General features: G+C 43.7%; 1 protein-coding gene and 1 long non-coding RNA gene across 4 annotated transcripts in view; one reads left to right on the forward strand and one right to left on the reverse strand.

Moving 5' to 3' along the window:
* Nucleotides 1-4,944: 4,944 nt before the first annotated feature.
* neurl1aa (neuralized E3 ubiquitin protein ligase 1Aa) overlaps nt 4,945-21,517 on the forward strand; it is a 68,091-nt gene continuing 51,518 nt past the window's right edge. The window contains exon 1 of the mRNA XM_064315161.1: nt 4,945-6,096. Coding sequence (XP_064171231.1) covers nt 6,015-6,096 — 82 coding nt within the window. The 5' untranslated portion in view covers nt 4,945-6,014. The remainder of the gene's footprint in view (nt 6,097-21,517) is intronic.
* Nucleotides 10,307-21,517, reverse strand: part of LOC135243394 (uncharacterized) — a 58,152-nt gene continuing 46,941 nt past the window's right edge. For all 3 annotated transcript variants that reach the window (XR_010326628.1, XR_010326627.1, XR_010326625.1), the window contains one exon: nt 10,307-10,631. This is a non-coding gene — a long non-coding RNA (uncharacterized LOC135243394). The remainder of the gene's footprint in view (nt 10,632-21,517) is intronic.

Raw genomic sequence — 21,517 nt, forward strand, 5'->3', positions numbered from 1 at the left:
TGTGTGAGTGTGTGAGTGTGTGCCCTGCGACAGACTGGCGTGTGTTCCTGCCTCTCGCCCAATGCACACTGGGATAGGTTCCAGCACCCCCCCCCCCCCGACACACTGACCAGGATGGATGGATGGATGAATGGACAAGTAGGAAGGCAAGTGATTCAGGCTTGCCTTGTAAATAAAGATGAACCAGCGTCTCTGCTTCCTTGGAAGATAATAAATGTATATATACTTTCTTTACAACCTCTAAATGTTTTTGATTAATCAACAAAAAATTGTGCCACAGAAAAGTAGTGTGTAGCATGCAGAGAGGAGACTAAAACATTCACGTAGAGACATTCTGCATAATCACTTACGGGGAGGAAGGCATCGCCAATTAACTTTTTTCTTTTTTTCACTTGTGAAGGGGAAAAACATAATCAATTAAACATAAAGCCTAAAACCTAAAAGCTTCAGCTTTCATTTTCCCCATAATTGGCCGAGCAGTGTAGGCGGGATTGAAGGAACGGTTAGAATGAATCACTCTGAAGCTAACAGCCTTTTCAGGATTAGAGAAACGAGGAGGAGGAGAAGGAGAAGGAGAAGGAGAAGGAGAAGAAGGAGAAGAAGAAGAAGAAGAAGAAGAAGAAGGATGCAAAACAGCCTTAAAAAGACAGCGCCGTCCGTTCCCCTTTGGCTCCAGCACCCCCACAGAAAAGAGCCCATACCGCTAATGAGCGAAATCGAGGAGGACCACAGGGGAACGAAATACATCAGAGTTATCTTATCATTCAGGCAATTAGCAGACTGGCACGCTGGCAAGGGGCCGAAGCCCGGAGAGGAATGTGCCGCTCGCGCGCGCCGCCGCCAACTGCCGCCAACTGCCGAATGGCCCCTGGTCTCCGTCGCTCAGGTGAACCAGACTAAACCAAATGCGTGGTCAAAGTTCTGGTGAACGGGACACCGTGCAAAAAACCTGCCGCTGTCTCAAAATAAATAAGGAACAGCCACTTGTTTTCCCGTTTCTCAGCATGGCATTATGGCATCACCCCATGAGTCCTATGAGCCACTGAAAGGCATAAAAGCCACATGAGAACTTCTAATATGCGTTTTTTTTTTTTTTTTTTTTTTTTTAAAGCGAAACAAAATGACAGGGCGGCAGTGTAGCACAGTGGGTGAGGAACTGGGCTTGGAACCGAAAGGTCGCAGGTTCGATTCCTGGGTAGGACACTGCCGTTGTACCCTTTGAGCCAAGGTACTTAACCGGAATTGCTTCAGTATTTACCCAGCTGTATAAATGGATGCAAAGTAAATACTGTGTGAAAGTTGTGTAAGTCGCTCTGGATAAGAGCGTCTGCTAAATGCCTGTAATGTAATGTAATGTATGCCACAAAAAGCAAAAACAGACTGCTTGCTGCTGTGTACTCAAACTCTATTTAAACATTGGGCATTCTGGGCTACGCACCGCACCGAAACATTTCCAATGTGCTGATATGGGGGCGCGGCAAGCCTCGGCACGAGGAAATGATCGGCGGGGGGGGGGGGAGGATCCATCTGCAGGCTACACGCCAGCCGAACCGCAGTGCGACGCTCAGGTTTGTGTTACAAACCTTTTCTTTGGCTCGGCCTCCACAGTGACGGGGCGTGCACTCAACACCACCCAAACACCCATCCCCAACCCTGGAAGACCTCACAGCGAACTTCCTCCACAGCGAGGGGAACACACGGTTACCAGAACAAACAGCACACGGCACCTCTTTGCAAGCAAAGACCCCCTACAGTGACATACAGCAATATAAGTTTCTTATGAACTAATTCATCAACAAAGTGAGCCGCAGGCACCTATGCTATCAGGGGTTCCAGCCCTGTTTTGTTCTCGGTTGTGGGATATTGGGGGTACATGCAATTTTTTTTTCCTCGTGGTTATGATTATGGAGCTCAGTGCCAATAGCAGCATTTCTTCATTCCGTCAGGTTTTTGTCATTCAATACATTACATATGCATTTTGCCAGTAACAGCCTCACCTTTTTGACCAAAAGCCCTACTAACATGGCTGTTAAAGTTCTTACCTAACACCCAAAAGGACTTCAGTAAATGCTGTATGCTCTATCATAAAAAATGTGCTGCTCTACAAGGGCCAAAACATAAGCTGACCTCCACCTTGAATCCAGCAGCTTCGACTTTAGACTACTGAGGTTCACATTTGAGGATCTACGAGAGTGTGGAAAACCATCCGTTTACACAATGTACAGACGCAGTTATCTGAGCCGTGGAAGGAACCCGCGAAAAGGAGATGTACGGGTATTGTTTAAGTGACACGGGATAGCCCAACAGCTTCCTCTTTAAAGCTACAGCAGATAGCGAATATCACACCGCACAACACCCAGGCCAAAAAAGGCGAGACACAAATGCGTGCGTACGTCCGCCAAGGCAGCGGAGACCGCGAACGTTCCCCGCTCCCGCTGTTTGTAGGGGAAACGCTCGCGGGAGGCATCACACGTAATAGCTTTGACCTTCTGCCGGCAGAGCTGGTTCAGGGTCTGCGCTACAGCGGGATACGCTACGCGAGAAGTCTACGGAGACTTCGATTACGCTATTAAGCGAGCATTCTCAAATATGTGTAACGAGCTCAAGCGAGTTTAAGTGGTTAAAATTAATTACAGCGATACTGTAACGACTGTGTGTTCAGGCGTGTTCAGACATCTTCTTCTGTTTTTCTATTATCATTAAGTTAAATTTGCCTGAAACCAGAGGGCTACACACAACACAGTGTTGGGTAGCCAAGCAACCCAGTGGAAAGTGTTCATCATCACCTTAAAATGCATAGCAGCAACCCAGCAAAACAGAATTTGCTTCTTTTTTTATTTTATGCTATCAACAGTCTGCAAGTTGCCATTTGATCTGGCTGCTTAGAATGCACGGTGAGTTACTCCTTCAAACTTTTAATGATTCCCATAGTCACAGCTTTGTTTTTCTGCCATATAAATAAACTGTGAAACAATATCTCAGCTATCATCTTTTTTTCATTTCACATTCCAGTGTTTAGGGAACTCTGTGAACCAATCTATGCAAAAAAAAAAAACTGAGACCACCAGGGAAATGTGTCTTTATTTTTTTCCAGTTTGGGACCATGAAATGAGACTCTGATTATGTCTGTAACCCAAGCACCCATTCTGTCACGAGCTTATAAACAAGAAGAATGACAAAGTGTGCTGGTGCCAGCATCTCAGACGATGCCAGTGCTGTGGAAATTAAAAAGATGCCCTTGAAAGTTCCCATCAAAGGCTCGTTCACTTTGTGAAGAGCCTGCAAGTTACTACTGTCGTTAACAAAAATGAAGAGGCGTGTTTGTAAAGTAAAATGACAGGCGCAGCACCAAACCGAGCCATTGTCCCCACAGTATGTCTACTTCCTTTCTGCGGTAACTTCATATACCCAATATAGTCATATAATAATACATACAGAATAATAATATACAGAAAATAATATAGAAAATGTGCATAAAAAAGGAATGAAACCCCATATTCAAAAAGTAAAGAAGAAATGTTGAGCTCCAGCCCCTAAATGACTGCTTAACAGCTCCTACTACAGACATGTATTGTTATAAAAAACACTAACAATATAATTAGTCGATTTGTCATGTTCTGTTTTTATAAAAACCTATTTTTTAACCCTTGTGTTGTTTACATATTTATGCTTGCACCACGTGCCTACAGGGTCAGAAATGACCCAACCTCACTGAATCCGCTGTGTCTTCAATGAAGCCTCTTTATTGGATTTTAAACCCTAAATCATCATAAGTCACCCCAGGAAAAAAACAACAATTTCATACAGAAAAATAGGACCATGAATGTTAAATTAATATTATGCAAATACCACCCTCATCATCATCATCATCATAGTTTACTCAAAGAAAATACTCAATTTTATTCTCATTAGAAACGCTGAAACATTCATATGACATTAATTTTGCTTCTTTCAGTGCAGTCACTAATGTACACAGTGAACACATGCGCTCAGCATTTTAAGGGCAGTTTTTTTATATTTGTTTGTTTGTTTGTTTTACACTAGGTGGCACCTTGACACAGGACATGGAGAGACAGGAGTTCCCTGTGGTGAAGGAAACACACACAGCCTTTATCTTTTGTTTTTTTATTAGATTTTGTCCATTCTGCTGTAAATCAAGGTTTTACGGTCAATCTGCTTGAGTGGGTAGAGCTGCTATTTACCCCTGTTCTCCTTTTTGGTGGTTAAATTTTGAACGCTCGTTCAAAATACTCTCTCTATTGAGCATCTTTGTGTGCCATGTAAACTTGGCTTTCTTGCTCCAAAATACAACTGTCTCAGGACAGAACGGGTCACTGCAAACTGTGGGTTTCTTTTCTTTAACTCCAAAGGCAGAGGTTAATGATCGAAAACGTTTCCTTTTACAATCCCATAAGAACTAGGAATTTACCAGGTAAATACATGGTAAAAATAGCACCTAATTGGGTAATTAACAGGGGTAAAAAAATAGGTAAATACTAAGAAACTGAAATACTTAGAAACATCTACTCTCTACACATCAATTCAATCAATCTTATAGCTATCAAAAGTTTAGGTTGGCTACAGCCTGAGTTTAATTGAGTACTTCCTAGGAAGGCAGATTATACTTTCTTGGAAACACCTCTATTAGAAAGTACTGTACGTATTGCCAAATTCCCTAGGAAGTACACAATTACATTAAGGATATAGCCAAGCTAAACCTTTGATAACTACAGCAGTCATTTGCATTGATAGGTGGTAGAGGAGATGTTTCTAAGTATTTCAGTTTTAGTTTCTTCGTATTTACCTATTTTTTTTACCAGTGGAAATGACTAAATCACGTTCTGTTCCTAGCACACATTGACCTGGCAAACACCTAGTATTTAAGGGTCTGCAAAAGGAAGCGTTACCCCTGAGATCTTGGAACAAAATCACGACCACGAACAATAATCTCCAGTAAACAACACGGTGTACCCGAATAACAACACCGTGTGCTTTGTGAAGCTTAAGAAGCACCGCAAAGCTAGAACATTTCATCCTTTCCAAAGACGAAGGTGAATCCGTACATTTCTCCATCTCTGAGTCAGACCAGTGTCTTACGGTGTCTGCTAGACTACCCAGCGATTTTACAATTCTTTAGTTCACCCATAATGCTACCGCAGGGGTTTCTGAGGAAAAATACTGAACACAAAGTGCATGAATTCTTCAAGTCATTTTGAAATATCACAATTAGTTGTAGTTTATGCTTACTTGTCTTTCTTAAGTCCACCTTTTTAAATCGTAGAGCAGAGAAAACAGTGGGTAGATAGAACCCTGTGGGTGTCATACATTTAACCTATTCCTTTAGATCTGCAATTCAATGTATCTAATTATATTTTGGGGTTTTTAAAAATAAATAAATGTTTTTTTACAGTTAACGTTACTGATTTGCTTTCATTCCTCCTTCACGTTCGGATGGAAAAACAAACGAGAAGCGACAGTCTCTATAGCAACTCATGATTATCGGTGAAGAGAGTCGTGGCACATGATGGGCGGAAAATCTAATCTGTAATACACAGACAGCTCGGGGATGGACCTCAGTCGTCTGACAGCTGGGAGACGGGCTAATTCAGAATCATCCAGTGAGTAATGCGGCGCATGATAACGATCCTCAGCGAAAAACACCAGGCCGCCCTGTTATAAAGACAACTAGATACTGCCCTTTAACGACGACGAAGAAGCTTTTTTTCGCAAACGTGCGACTAGTGGACGCGTATACTTACAGACAGGAACAACAGTTCTTTGACCTGCTGCTGTTCTAGCCTTCGAGCAGTTTAATTGGTGTCTTTTTAAAGAGGTGCATTTGCGGTAGAAAAGGTCCATCCATCATTGGATGGCTGCGAGTGTGGAATTCCCTGGTACTGTTGCACATGATGATAAATGTCGTCCCGCAAAGCTAAAAGAAATTGAATGAAGACGAATTCACAACTACTGAAGCTCAGATCGAACATCTGGACGTTGTGATTTCCCCGTCAACCATGGGAAATAGCGTCTCGAGCATACCGACATTGCAAAGAGGCCATCAAAATAAATTTCAAAGACTCCCAAACTCTCACAAAGGTAAGTCTACCAAGCTATTATACTTTTTTTCCCTGTCAGGCATCGTTTACCATGACAGCGTTAGACGAGTCGTGTTGTTTGCTTGTTTGAGGGCGACTATAAGCCAACGAGGGATCGGGATACATTTCACAATTAATAGTACCGCTGACCAACATGCAACAAGTGTACAACTTGCGCATATGATTACTGTTAAAAGTTTTGTCATAAACCAATACCCTTTATTTTATTTGTCTATGGGACTATGTATAGGTACACAGAAGCGTGTATCTGTGTGTATTTATTATCTAATAATAAATTGTTTAAGCTACCTAGATTTTAATGAGAACAATCGTGAACCGCATAAAGAAGCGTGTAAATGTCAACGAACACATTCAAAATCGTATCGCATTAGACCCGGGGAAATAGTGAGCGATGGATGTGAACCCTGGCTAATTTGCCTGATAATCCCTCACTGCCCGCTCAGCCACGCTGTTGACAGTAGTGCTGAAGGACAGCGCCCCGTGCACGCGAGCTGAACTTCACCAACCGCTAACGGTGGTGAAAAGTTGACACTCGATAGCCCTTTTTTTCAGCGATCAGAGAAAGTTAAACCGCTACTGTTGCGTAAGTGACGTCAACGTCAGTTCTCGTGACGAAGAAAAAGAGCGAGGCATATCTTTTTCAACTCTGCTGAAAGACGCGGTCTATAGCCATTGTAAAGAACGCAGAGCGCATAGGCCGACGGAATACGTTGTAATATAATAATATGTGCTCTATTTTCAAATAGATTATTTATGAAACAGTATTATTAGTATGGGCATTTTACTGTGTACGAGTCCAATAGGGACCATGTATACTCTGTAAGAGTTGATCTAACACTAGGAATTTTACCTCAAATTTTTCCTTACATTCTCTTAAGAAGTTTTAAGACTGAGCAAAAGGATTTCACAGCTCTAAGGATACATTTCCCAACAAATGCTGTTAAAAAGGCAGCGCCAACTTGAACTCTGATTTCACGTTTAGGTGCAGATTATATGCAGCACACAGTAAAGTGCCCAGTGTTAAATCAACACTTACAGTGTACATATGTTCCCGCTCTGGTACAGAATGGGATCATACAGCATGTACACTACTCTGTTTGAGTTGAATAAAAACTGGACATTTTACTGTGCACTAATATCATATTACACCAAAAGCCACAATCTCAGTGTCTGTGTTGCCCTAAAGATTATGCTAAGGGCACAAGCAAACAGATAATCAAGAATTTTCCCTATACAGTGGCAAAATCGTACATTATATACAGCCACCCTTGCCCGCAGGCACCACTGATGATGAATACCCTAATCCATAAAAAACAAAACCTTTCACCCACAGTTAACAGTATTCCAGATGAAGCAGAGAAACTGCCACACAGTAAACTTTCCAGTGTTATTTAAACTCCAGGCAGAGTAAATATGAGTCCAATGCACCAAACATTTAACTGTGTACCCAAGGTATACTGTATGTGGTCAGGCACTCAACAAATATTGTAAGTCCTGTTCATTATGTATCAACAGAAGCCTTTTATTATGAGGTCATTCCATCCTAAGCACAAAAGTGCTCTGTTATCAAGCCAAGGCTATTTGGCAGTATATATTGATAATATTTCTACATATGTATGTATATATGTATTGGAAATATCCCTGGATGTGAAAAATGCTATGAACCACACCTGCCTGCTTCACACACATTTGAATGCGTACTGACATGGGGATAATATAGGGAGCTTTAGGAGACAGACTAAATATTTCCAGGCTTAACAAATGAGCTGTCTGCAGAGACATTTTCACTTGACGCATAATCACATAAACCGTGTGAACTGTTGTGTGAGAAAAACCCCCCACCAAAAAAAAGGTCTGCTATGATTCATTCATACATGTTTACATTTCTCAGGTCGTTAAATGTGCTGTTTAAATCTTCGTCTGTAAACAGCGCCATCATAAATCCAGCACAGTATTTAGAAACTTTCAGTTTTGTATTCCCACCAATGCAAATCACACAGTATTTTTTGTGAATTTGCAGTCAGGGAGAGTGGGTAGCAGTTTAAAGTGCAAAGGTGAAGTGTGATAGCTTGTGCAGCTAGTATGTGAAGTTGAATTGAGGGACGTGCACTACGATGGGTACTGTTTAGCTGGTGGTCCTTTTTAAGTGAAACTGCTCGGCCTACATTTTCAAAGCAGTGATATACAATTATTTTCACTTCAATTTTAAATTCAGGTCAAATTCAAGCAGTGCTCACGTGGTTTAAAAAAAAAAAAAAAGTAGGTGAGGGGGGTGAGCAAATCTCTTTTGAGTTCTTCTTTCCTAATCTGATAAAATGACAAAAGGAACATCTGTTGTGATTTCCTCCTAAGGCAGTTAAGCATGTAGAAATGGGATATGGTCAGAGGTCCATTGCAAACATATTTTTCCGAGGGACAGAGAGTGGCCTGTTCTTCTGCGTTTCCTTGACAACAGAGCATAACATGTAAACCGTTTCCATGGCGATGTTTCCCGACTGCTATCAGCCGGGGATAATAATAGGTACGAGGCGGTTTGAAAATGCTGCGTTCACCCAGAAAACCAACGGTGGAAAAGCAGACCTGGATTTTCAGTTTATCTGTTTTGAGCCTTTTTTTTTCTATGGGTATAGCTAAGTTTTCTGTTCTGGCAAAAAATAAAAAATAAAAATAAAAATAAAACATTTGCACTGCAGTCATTTTTTTTGCCATTTACCCCCAGCCTCAACCCTCTTGTGGACTATTGAGACTCAGCAGGGGGGTGAGCTGCGCAGATGACATCACTGCAGGGTAATCTGGAGCCAGGACACGTGTTTGTTGATGAAAGTCTGTTTTCAATACGCTTATGGCCAGTTCTAAAGCCATGCTCTGTCTTAGAGGGACAGGGGGGTGTGTTTGCACTGCATCCCAGGAGCGCGTTCATTGCTGCCCTGGGCCAAACAGGAAGTGGGCTTTCTGGTTTCTGTTTTTTTTTTTTACAGTATGTTAGAGTGCTCACTCTCTAAGAAGAAAACCGTCGCTCACAGATCACTGATATTTATACTAAGCATTTGACTGTTTACCCAAGTGGTGGTGAGGCACTCAACAAATACAGCCTATCCTGTTGATTATGCATCAACAGATGCCTTTTATTACAAGGTTGTTCAGTCGTAAGCACAGAAGTGTTCTGTTTCCAAGCCAAGGCTATAGTCAGCTGTATACTGTATATTGATTATATATTTACATTATGGTAGGTATATACAGTATGTATCTGCAATACCCTGGGATGTGGAAAATGCTGTTAACCGCACCTTCCTGCTGCACACACATTTGAACGCGTCCTGCTGTGGGGTACGATGGGCACGTGTAGAGATTTTATCGGGCGCGGAGTTCTACCGACGCGACTTTGCCTGTGACGAGAAACGGCCACGTTCGTCGAGCCAGGGCACATGCAGCTCGCTCACTAACCAGGTGGAGTCTGGGTAATCAGAGGGCTCACGGACAGGACAGCACACGCTGTACAGGGACAGACACAGGATGGATTGCAGGAGACGGGGGGTGGGGGGGGCAGCGATGATGTGATCTGCTGACTCAGACGCATGACGAGCCTGTTGCCGGGGACAGCGGCCGCCATGCGACACCGCGGATCAGAGCCACGCGTGACGAGCAGACCGCTCCTCGCCGCTGCAAACGCACGGTGATGATGATGATGATGATGATGATGATTATCGGAGAACACAGACCAGCCGGTCGGCCCATATGGTGACCGTGCGCACAGACATTCTGCATATGAAAGAGGTTTTGAATAACACACCTCTTCAAAGAAGCCCCCCCCCCCCCCCCCCCCCCCCCCCCCCCCCCCACAAAGCCTGATATCTCAGATGACTCAGGATATTTAAGTATAATGAGCCAGGAACAAGACACGCGAACACAAGTGCACACAAATGAGCCAAATGTTCTACCTGGGTGAACACAACTTCATAATTGATATTATTATTATTATTATTATTTGTTTTTTAAGCATGTACATTATTTAGGAAGTTGGATCAAATGTAACCTAACGTTTGTTTGAACTTTTTCTTTTGCATTCCATGTATCATATCTATAGGAACTTTTCATACAAATAAACAGTAATATTTAATCTAAAATGTTCTTGAAAATAAGAACATTTTTTTTATGTAACAATATTTTATATAACTCTGTAATATATCGACAGCGCACGTACACAGTGTGAATTCCACTAACATTTTTGGGTCTTATATAACGCGTTCAGGCCTGGACGCAGCCCAGGACGGGGCGAGAGCGAATGCGCGTTTCACTGATGGGAGGGTGCTTAGCAGCCGTCTCCAGGGAAACCGCATCACTGTGTGCTTTCTGAGCGCTCGGCGCCCACGGCCAGGCAAAGCGGGAACACAAGCCCACCTCAGACGCGGGCTGTGGATCTGTGCCGTGGATCTGTGCCATCGGAGGGAGAGACGCTGCACCTGCCGCCCGTTCCTCTTCCACAGGACCGCAGCGAAGCGCAGCGCACTTCAGACGCTGGAAGAGAAAACAAAGATTAAACAGAAATTAAGCAGAAAGAAAGATTAAACAGGATTTTCATGTGCTGATTTTCAATACTGACGCCTAATGACTAAATTATTAAGGCTAGGCTTTTAATACACTATTGGAGGGTGAAAGTGACACAGCAACTAACTGTTCATTTTAACCTGTTCACTTTATTAAAAGTATACTTGAATCAAGGCTATTATTCCAAGAGTAATCTTTCATCTATGGTAACAATGTAAAAACAGGACACAATAACACATTTGATTTACAATGTACATTTCATCAACACCATATAATACAGATTAGGAAATTTCGAGCATTGCACCTGCTGTCTTTCTACCAAAATGTACCAAAACTGTTTTTGATCAATGCACAGACGGCACATTCCGGGTGACGACTTTAAAGTCAGATTAAAGATTCAGCCGACATTTTTCCTTAAAATCGATTTGCACGCAAAAATGCAAGAGCCACTTTTCGTCAGCGCGAATTACATTTTGAAAATTAATTTTGACGTCACGAGAGTCAGCGGCCACAGCAGCGCACACAGAACGACGGTTTCCACCACCAGCCAGGAAACATCCCACAGTCGGCGGCAAAAATAACACGAGCCGCGCAGTGGAGCTATTAAATATGACTCCGTTCTTCTGAGTCATCTACCTCGCAGGCAGGATCAAGGGTTTCCTTTAATACACACGCCACAGGTTAATTAATATGCAGATCAGCCGTCAGTAATAACCGAGGAGACGGCTCCACTGAGCCCAACGAGCACACACAGCAAAGTGCTGAGTGTAAAATTAGCTCTGACAGAGTACAGTACATAGAATGACTTTTCAAAGCAGGGAGGACTCATAAAGTCTTGAGCCGAATTTACACTAAAGATTCCACGGCGTTAGCGTCATCTTGTGAAGCTAACATATACAGCAGCTTGAGGTGCGGCGGACTGAAAATGGCTACTCACTTCTCAGGGAAGAACGATACTGCCAAACTGCAAAACAGTTTTCAAATACAACGTGTTTACTGCTCGTTATGGAGGGTGATGTGTCAGAGTCACAGAGTTAGAATAATTTAATATCTGTGTCGAAACCTGCCAACGACCAAACGTGTCATTTGTACATCTCGCTTTTGAATTCAACTGGTTTAGCATTCCCAGTACAGAAAACGTCCGGCCATTTCCATTAGAAGTTCTGCTTATCGATGCATCGCAGGACCATGTTAAATAACCTCGCTTTTATTATTATTATCCGCATTCATTAGTTTTTCATTAGCGGGGTTTTTTTAAAGGCAGTTCTCGTGCCACAGCGTGTCTCCTGTGAAGCAGGAGAAGCAGGGAGAGATGGAGAGATGGAGAGATACGTCTGTTAAAATGAAACGCGCGTACGTCATCGCCCTCTCATTACCTCGCGCGGACGGCGGCGGCCCGAGCCCCCCCTCCTGAGCTCGCCGCGCCGCCGCAGCAGAAATCCCCCAGCGTGAGAGAGGCCATTGTTCTCCGTGGCGACTCCTTCCCGCTGTCCCGCCAAACCTGGAGGGCCTTCCCCCTCCCCCTCCCCCAGCGAGGCTGACCTCCAGGGCCGCCGCAAGGACACAGATCCCATTTCAACCTTGAGGGGTGGGGGGGTGTCAAACGGGACATTTTCTTAAGGATTTGTTTTTGTGGGGGGGGAGGGGGGGGCATACATTACCAGTATCACCCAATACAACATAATAACATTGAGTTAATGGGGAGCATTTCATGTTTTCCCAAAGTTGGGGGGGGGGGGCTGCACCCCACCGTGGGATCTCGTTCTGGTTTTGGGACAAGGTCCCAACTGCGCAGCCCTGCAATGGCCCTGCGCAGGCCTCAGCCTCTCCGCCACATTCCTGCAGCCCTTTGAATTTATCCAAAAACAGACATCATTAATAACCTCCAGCCCCTTTATACACCACCACGCCCAAATATGGACGTGCGTTCCTGCGTCGCCGTTAGCGACGTGGAGAACCAAACCGCAGATAAATGTGTTACCTTGACGTGAACAGACTGCACATCAAACAGTTCAGGTCCGAGTTAAAGAATAGGGACAGTATACAGTATACGGGAAATACAACACCTGGACATAAAGCTGTGGCTTAAAAAGATCATCATTCAAACTCTCCCCTTTATGTTATTTTTTCTGAATCAACATTCGATCCTCTTTGCATTAAATAAAACATAATTCTGAAGCGGTGACACAAGAAGGGGGGCGGACCATCTGAAGCTCAGAATATATTTCAAAGAGAAAATTGCATAGTTCTTGCACTGCTACTTGAAATACTTGCAAAAATACTCCTTCTGTGGAAATACTGCATTGATATATAAATTAGCATCTATTCAACATAATATTTACTGCAATCAGTGTGATATTCTTTGATTTAAAAAAAAAAAAAAACTAATTTTAATAATCACTCCCCCCCGCCCCTTACTGGTGTAGCACACTAACCTCCACCAGCTTTAGGCCTGTTGACATGGTCCCATTTCGGCTCAGAAAGCACAAATCCAAACGCAGGCGAAACTATTCACACCCTGGGGGTGGGGGGGGGGGGGGGGTATGGGGTGTCACCTGATCAAGGGAAAGTATTATGTCTGTTTCATGAGTATTTTCCTTCAGCTACGTTCAGATAGTTTAAAAAAAAAGAATAGCCCTAATGCGAGAGACAGATTAGCCTCTGCCAAGCAGGCCCTCCTACGTTTTGTCTTGTGTGGAATTCTGCGAGGATGAGGCCCCATTAGTGCTCCATGGTAATCGATATGGATACAGCCTTACCGCACGCTGTAAAAATAAGTGCAAAGAGTATCTTAATGCCCGGGTCTCTTTTACTGCTGCACGCCCTAAAGCAGTCTCGGACATTAAAACTCCCAACTGAAAATAATGCAGCACTCACAGCTAAAAGCAACACATCACCATCATCATCATCACTATTATTATTAAACAAACAGAAGAACAAATTGGTATGAGAATTATTGGCGGCCTTTGGCTGACCGTTATTACAACGGTCCAGTGATCTCGGAGCTTCGGAGCTACCGCTCGGTACATTGATGATCACCATAAAAAAGTTGCCCTTGGTCACATAACGGAGCTCGTCCTCCTCCACCTGCCCTGCACTGATGCTATTAACACATCTCCAACTTAAATACCACGTCGGGGAATCTAAGGAGCGAAATTTTCACAGACTTCTCACGCCCCTCAGGATGAAAGCGTTGAAGCCACTTGTCCTGCAATCTTCACGTCTTAAACACAATACCTCTCAAGCCCCCCCCCCTCGCCTTTACCCTCCCACTCCCAAAATTCCCTCCATTCCCTCTCCTCAAAGCTATGCATGAAATGCAAACTATTCAATTCAGCAAAAAGACAGAGTGCCAAAATGTCTTTCGACATCAGCGCACGGTTAAACATATGAATGCCTTTCCATCTTCAGCAATACAGTTGTGCTTTACTGCGGTGCCGAGTAAACTATTTATAGTAATTAACATCTGGGACAAAGATATGTAAACCCCATTCGGAGTTTTTCACTTATAAGGACTAAATACGTTTAAGAAAAGGTGATTCTTCCGAGTTGTGGGAAGTGGTCACTGTGTTTGCTTTCAGACCGATGGACAGGCACAGGCACCGGGCCCCGATTAGCTCAACATCTACGGCTGTTCTTTCCCGCGTGATTTACGGCAAAGTGGAAAGTCTGCCTATCTGAAATTACCGGCTCTGCGAATGTTATCTGAGTACACAGATACGCTGGCCTACGCGGTAAAAAAGCAGAACCTGTAGCAGCACAGGCCATAAAAAGCAGGTGTGCTTTTGTTTACACCGGGTCGTTAGCCCGTGTGAGACTGTTTACACAATTCTGCGGCCACGCACGGCGTATTGATTTTATGGGCAGTTAGAAGGCTTAACTCCTCGCCCTGTTGCGTGTGTGAATGTCGTATATGTAATTTAACAGGGCTGATAAAAAAGCTAACCGTCACACAAACAGTCACACACGAGAGGCAATTCTGCTAATTTTGTGTTTAGAAAATGGAGCTAGTATCAAATGGAATTTGTTGCCTTAACGGTTCGAGTACATTTTAAGGATCTCATCACTCAATAGAATGATATGCAAAATGGTATTCTATGAGATAATACCATTTGAAATGTACACACATGCAGAATATTACACAAATTAATATTACTTTATGAATAAGGGCTGCACTACTCCAGGTCTGCATCTGTCTCGGCTAATCTTCGGGAGACAGGGCCTTTCCGTGGGCATGACACTGCAGGTGCAGGGGTGACACTTTCTGGGCCGGTTGCCACGGCGCCCTGACTGATGAAGACGCGCGCGCCTTCACCTTGACACCCGATGCTCGCTCTAATATTTCACCCGTGTCCCCGACTGCCTGCGCTGCGGTGACAACACGGTAAAATGTCCAGTGTTCATTCAACTCTAACGGAGTGCACACGAGTCCAAGAGAGACCACTTATACACTGTAAGAGTTGACTTAACACTGAACATTTTACATGCGGAGGAAACATCTTGTAACTGTTCAAGGCAACGATTTAAATTATAGCTTATATTTAGTTAAGCACATTTGGGTGAACAATTTTGCTTTATGTTTAATTCCATTCTTAAATGTGTGCGTCATAACATGTGTTTGAGTATGTTCTTGCTTTGGTATACGGTGATAAACAATGATTATTGGCAAGAGGTTATACATCCTTCAGGAGTCAAACTGGGTCACAGACTTTCTTTCACATATTGTAATACCCTGTAGACACCAGTGCATTATTGCAGCTTAGTAATAATTCAAAAAGAAACAACTATTTCCACCAATATTCACAATAAAATTCTCCCTCCATATAAAAATGTTTGGTGTTGCAACACATTTTGCCACGGAACTGTGATAAAATGTAGCATCTAGGAGGATTACGTATTTCATTCTTCTAAATATATTTCACACATATTTGATCTAGTTGTGGCCCTCTCGTGCGTTCTGTCTGTAAAGCGGTCAGTGAGTTAATCTCTTCTGTCACGTGGAGGAGACTTGAGACTCATGATGATTACTAGCAACACATCAGGCTGTCTCTTTTACACTGAAATGCCCATTTCTGCACACTTAGACCCGCATTAACCCTGACCAGACCTGGGTCAAATACGCATTTGTTTCGGATTCTAATACTTTCCTACGCTTTACTGATCTTGTCTGGTGTATTGGAACCAATGAAATACTCTCAGAAAGTGCAAACCCGGCCTTCTGGTCACATTGGGAGGCTCAATTACACCAGGCAAGACCAACAGAGCACAGAAAAGTATCTGAATCCAAAAACAAATACATATATCACCCAGGTCTGAACCCGAAAAAAGGTATGCACTCGTGAACACTCAACAGAAATAAGGCCGCCCCTGATTCAGGCTGCCTCTGACACGTACACGTTATTTTCTACGATGGTACTGGACATAAAAGAATCAACGTACGGGCCTGAATGTTGACCAGCGCAGACGCTGAAGGCGGCCAGCCTTCACTGAGAGAGGCTGCTCAGCGGAGGCGGAGCGGAACGCGGAGAGCGCTCCGTGTCCTTATGAAATATGGAAGCGTCTCAGGACAGGTCATGTGACCGCCGCACGTACGGTTTCAAACGTAGACGCTTTCCCTGTGAGTCCTACTGCAAGGGTAGCATGGGCCCGTTGGTGGGATGCTAGGTGAAGCGAGAGAGAGTGTGTGTGTGTGTGTGTGTGTGTGTGTGTGTGTGCGGTTCTGTCTGAGAAGTTTCCAAGGGAGTGTTACATTAAGGGGAACTGCAGGAGAATACACACATGCGCGTTGTGAGTGCAGTTCTGTCAGAGATGTTTCCAGGGGACCATTACATGAGTGTTACATGAAGGGGAATTGCATGAGAATACACACACGCGTGTGTGTGTGTGTGTGTGTGTGTGTGTGTGTGTGGGTGCGGTACATGCCTGTGTGCCCCCAAGACAGGGAACTGGAGAGGCCACAGGCACAGAGCACCAGGCGGCAAAACCGCTTTTAATGAGAAGCCGCTATAACAGGGAAAGGATGTATCTACATCAATAAACTTTTACTCTTGATTTAACTATGTCATATGATTTTTAAAAATAAGCTATATATATATTATCTTCATGTCTCAATTTGAAAGATGATTATCAATTATTAGCACAAAAGTGCAGATTTTTGTTGCAAGTTCGGCTTGTTTTTTGTAAGTTGACCCGAAATGAATTAGAAAAAAATGTGAAAAAGGCGAGGTGAACTGGAGGTGAAAATCAAGACACTTTAATCTTGTTTTCACCTCATAAAAATTTCACAGGCATTAGGGAAGCAGGCCTGGACCTCTCCAAATTTACGCACTCTCCTGCCTTTACTTCAAGTTAATTTAAATAGCCTTTCACAGTCCCTTAGCGAGGGGGGAAAAAAGTCTTTTTGGGGGAATAACAAACGATGAGCTTTTTCTTCAAAATATTATTGCAATGTTATTTGGACTGAAATGAATCAACAAGATAAGTGGACAGGTCGAACAGTTCCTCTTCTACAGAGCCACAACCCTCTCACAAGTGCTTTAAGTAAACAGAACTGTATAGTCTCCGGGAGATAAGTAAGTCCATTTGTTTAAAATAAATTTGTCCCGCCCCTTAACTTTCGTGGGTTCATTACAGGACATACAAACTGGGAGAATATTTAATGTGGACATAATTAAAGGCCAGTGGCACTTGAGAAATGAGAAAATTCTTTCCAACTGAATCTTTGAGAACTTAGAACTCAGACCTTTTAGATTTTAGTTTATAAAGGTGAAGTGTACAGTATCACCAACCAATACACACTAGTTGGAAAATAGGCGTAAATGAATTTAAGTTGTTTTGACTTTTTGTCTGATCCGTCCCTTCGAGACTCTGGAGCACCACCAGCATCCCACTCAGTTTGAGTTCATTTTGGCAGAAGGCAAAGGGCTCTGGCGAATTTCAGACTCAGAGTATGCATCCCACGGAAGGAGGAAGGATTCTGTTTCATTGACTGCGTGTATTTGGTTTAAACAGGGCGTCGTAAGGCCTACTCAAAGCCAACATTAAGTGGGGTGTTTTACAAGGCTTTTTTTTACAAGGAAAACGACACATTAAAAACACAATACTCAATCCGACCTTGCAGATGGGAATATTTCACCTAAACAATCTGCTGTACACCTTTGCTACTAAACCAGGCCTCACTTTGGTCTCCAGTGAGTAGTCGTCAGCTATATTATCTCACCTGGCTTATTTACATTGACATTTAGCACAATGTACGGCTATAATACACATTTGTTTTGTTCAGTTAGGCCAATTCTTTCTTAAAATATGTTTGTCAAAGCGCCTCGAGGGTCTACCTGACAAAAAAAAAAAATCAGTTTATTTCAGGATTACAGGACTGGTCCAACACAGCCTTATGGAACACGTGATTTGTCCTTGATTTTTTTTTTTGTCCTTGACCTTCTGATTTCATTTGATGACTCACGGACCGCCATTCTAAATCACGCCCTTGCGCATTCACCCACAGCATCCGCAGTGCTCAGTGCTCATGTGGAATTTACAGTCCGGTTCATTGTCAGTGACGTCAGACATAAGTTAATAACGTCAGGACCGTGGAAGCAGTATATCTGAGGATGATTAATTCAGGTCAGTGCTTATGATGCTAGCTACAATGGGCCAAAACTTTCCTTAAATTATTCTTCTGTTCTTAAAAATATTCCTACAAAATACCAACACGGGAGTCATGACACACGTGCTGACCTTTGCTTTTGTGCGTATCCCAGGTGTACGAGGACATGATGAATGCTGACTGTTTGTAAATTTTATGCGCAATCCTGTTCATTTGATTAGCATAAAGAACAACCATGAACAAATACTGACAAGAAAGATGAGGAAAAAAAATTAAGAATGCCGAAACGTTCTCGCACACGGATTATGATAAAATGTGATCGTGTGCATGTTTCGTGAATGAGGCCACAGGGTTGGCCTGCATACGAAGCACTGCAATTTTGTGGGAGATTTAAGAGATTGTCTGACATTGTAAACTGCGTCTCGGCACGCTGGAATATGATTGAAGTTTAACAAAACTGATATTGCTCTTTTCACAGGCCTATTCACTGGGCGAATGGGGTTTTTCACTCGAGAGTTGAGCAACGTTGGGGGGATCTGATTCGCCATTACGGCTTTCTGGAGCGCCTGAGTGCTGCAAGGTTTTTTACGACCCATAAAAGAACATTAGGGTGCAATTTCGCACAATCACACGGAAAGCAAAACCACGCTTTCAGCTCTGAATATCATGTAAAGGAGCGTAAAGGAGCCTCCAGGCCCAAAGGTGTTTTCAAAACTCAGGCCGAGCAAGAGGAACGCGTGAATTACGCCACAGTTTCAACAGTCAAACGCTTTGATTCGAACGCAAATATTCAACAGCGCACTACACCGTTTATTTCAGACATGCTGCTTATTGCAGTGACAGCCGATGCAAAGGCTCGCCACGCTTCGAAGACGCAATTAACGCTTAACTTCACACAGCCTCGCGGTGACTTTTGGTCGAAAGAGACAGAATTTGTACGGTGTTAATAGCTGTCTCCAAGTCAAGCTAAAATACTGATTAAAAATACACGTCATCACTTTGCCGAGCTGAAGGATGTTGAACACGCGCGTGAATCAAGACGCAGACAGAGACAGAGACGAGGACGCTGGGAAACCTCGATGGAAGCTAAGCGTGGCAGTTAATCATTTTCGTGCGGCCTGCCAGCTCGAGAACGGTGCCAATGCATCAGGGGGGCACTGCCAGGCACGGACACCCACCACCTGAGCGCGTTTTAAAGTTCAACTGAGGTGAAGACAGCCCCTTAACACACATCACTGTCGCCAATTTAAGCTGCAGTGCAGTTTGTCAGCTAATGGACACGTGTTCATTTTACTGTTAAACCCTTCGCACAAACAAGTTAATTCACCCCTAACCGGGGCTGCCATGCAACACACATGCAATATAATATAATAATATATGTAGTATATCCACAGGGATGAACATAAAACATGAAACATCTGCTCATTTTTCCTGCATTCCAGTTGTGGGGGGGAAAAAAACAAACAACATTTATTGATTTACTCTCATCACACCAGCAAGGTCACTGAAGGAGAAACGGGGCTTGCTGAAGATTTTCCTTCGGTTCGCTTTTTACAAAAACGCATCCAGTTACAACTTGGATTTCCAGCTGCAATTTATACCCGACTGGAAACGTTTGCTCGCCTAATTGTGTCGTTGTGGCGTGGAGCCGTAGGTCTGCAGCGGAGAGAGGGCCGCATTTGCCACAAAAACAGAAACACAGAAGACCTCATAATATATTCAGCGGTGCCTGCCTGGGAGATGGATTTGTTTTGCTTGCCAGTACGCAGGAATGCAGCGGTTGCCTGATGCATGGATGATCGGTCGGTTATCCCCCCTGGGCGGGGGAGTTCCCAGGCCCCATTAAACAGCACGATACTATGGGTCCTGGCAACAGCAGAAGACAATAAACGGACCTGGTTGGTTGGTAAATAAATAAGCCTTCATTTATGACTGGGTTTTCTCGGTCTTGCTGAATGTTTTCGTTTAACGTCTATAATGAAGGTCCTTTGTTGTCGGAAACTATGTGCTCCCTGTTGCTCTGCCCACAAGGAGGTTTATATTGTTGTAAAACTTATACTTGAGGCTGCGTATGTATAGCTGCTTCATAATAAGCACCTGACTGACGTTAAAGAAAGAAAATAATAATGGTACATTTTTGATACAGGAGGGACTGCGCTGATCAATAATTCCACCAACCATTAGTAACACAAAGAAAATATCATGTCCACTAATAAATCATGACTAGGCGCTTGAACACTGTACAGCTAGGCACCCGATCACATTAATAGCAAAAAGAAGAAGAAGAAGAAGAAAAAGCCTATTTATTTACAACCTCAGCTGAAAAAAGACTTGCAAACCCTCAAATCTTTCAAAATGACAGAAGTGCAAGCAGACTTTATTTGGGCACACCTACATCTTCTCAGATAAGAGTCTAAGTTCACCCAGCAGTATACTCTAAGCCCCGCCCCCCCACGTTGTGTCCCAAGCCCCGCCCCCACATCCATCCCTTTAGAGAACCTCAGTGACTCGGCGTGGGAGGGATAAGAGGCTCGAGCTGTCACAGTAACAGACACCCCGGGGCGCTTTATTCCACACAGGGAACAGGAGAACTGCCGAGCGCAGACCAGGAAGCATCCAACCGTTACAGAGGAACAGCGACACTCCGCAAAAAACACATACACAAAAATAATAATAAAATGTATGGAACAAGCGCTGATTTGAACAACACACCATGTTGTGCTACTGCCACGGCTTCATCAGGACCGACTCCGACCCCGTCAGAGCACAGCGTGTGCTTTCCCGCAGAGCCTAATCCCCGTCAGGGCAGGACAAGAACAGTCCCCTAGTTGAAACGCATTAGACGGTAACGTTCTAATACCAGAGCCGCATGTGTGCATAATGTGCTGGAACACTGTGTTTTCACATGTATAAGTAGACAACCGTTATTCCCCTTTGTTTAAAAATGAAAAAAAATGAAGCTATTTGTTAGCTGCTTGTCGGGGCTGAGGTACAAGTGAATTAGAGAACTCCTTGCGGCTCACGCTTTGGACTACCCACACAGTGACTGCTAGCAGAAACGCTAGGCGCAAACACTCCCTGACTCTCTCCACTGGCCATGCTACGCGCTACATGCTACGACAGTTCCGCTAACACTCCCTCACTCTCACCACTGGCCATGCTACGCGCTACATGCTACGACAACTCCACTAGCACTCCCTGACTCTCACCAGTGGCCGTGCTACGCATTATGCACTGCATGCTAGGCGCT

Source organism: Anguilla rostrata, chromosome 2, assembly GCF_018555375.3.
Source record: "Anguilla rostrata isolate EN2019 chromosome 2, ASM1855537v3, whole genome shotgun sequence".
NCBI classification, from domain to species: Eukaryota; Metazoa; Chordata; class Actinopteri; order Anguilliformes; family Anguillidae; genus Anguilla; species Anguilla rostrata.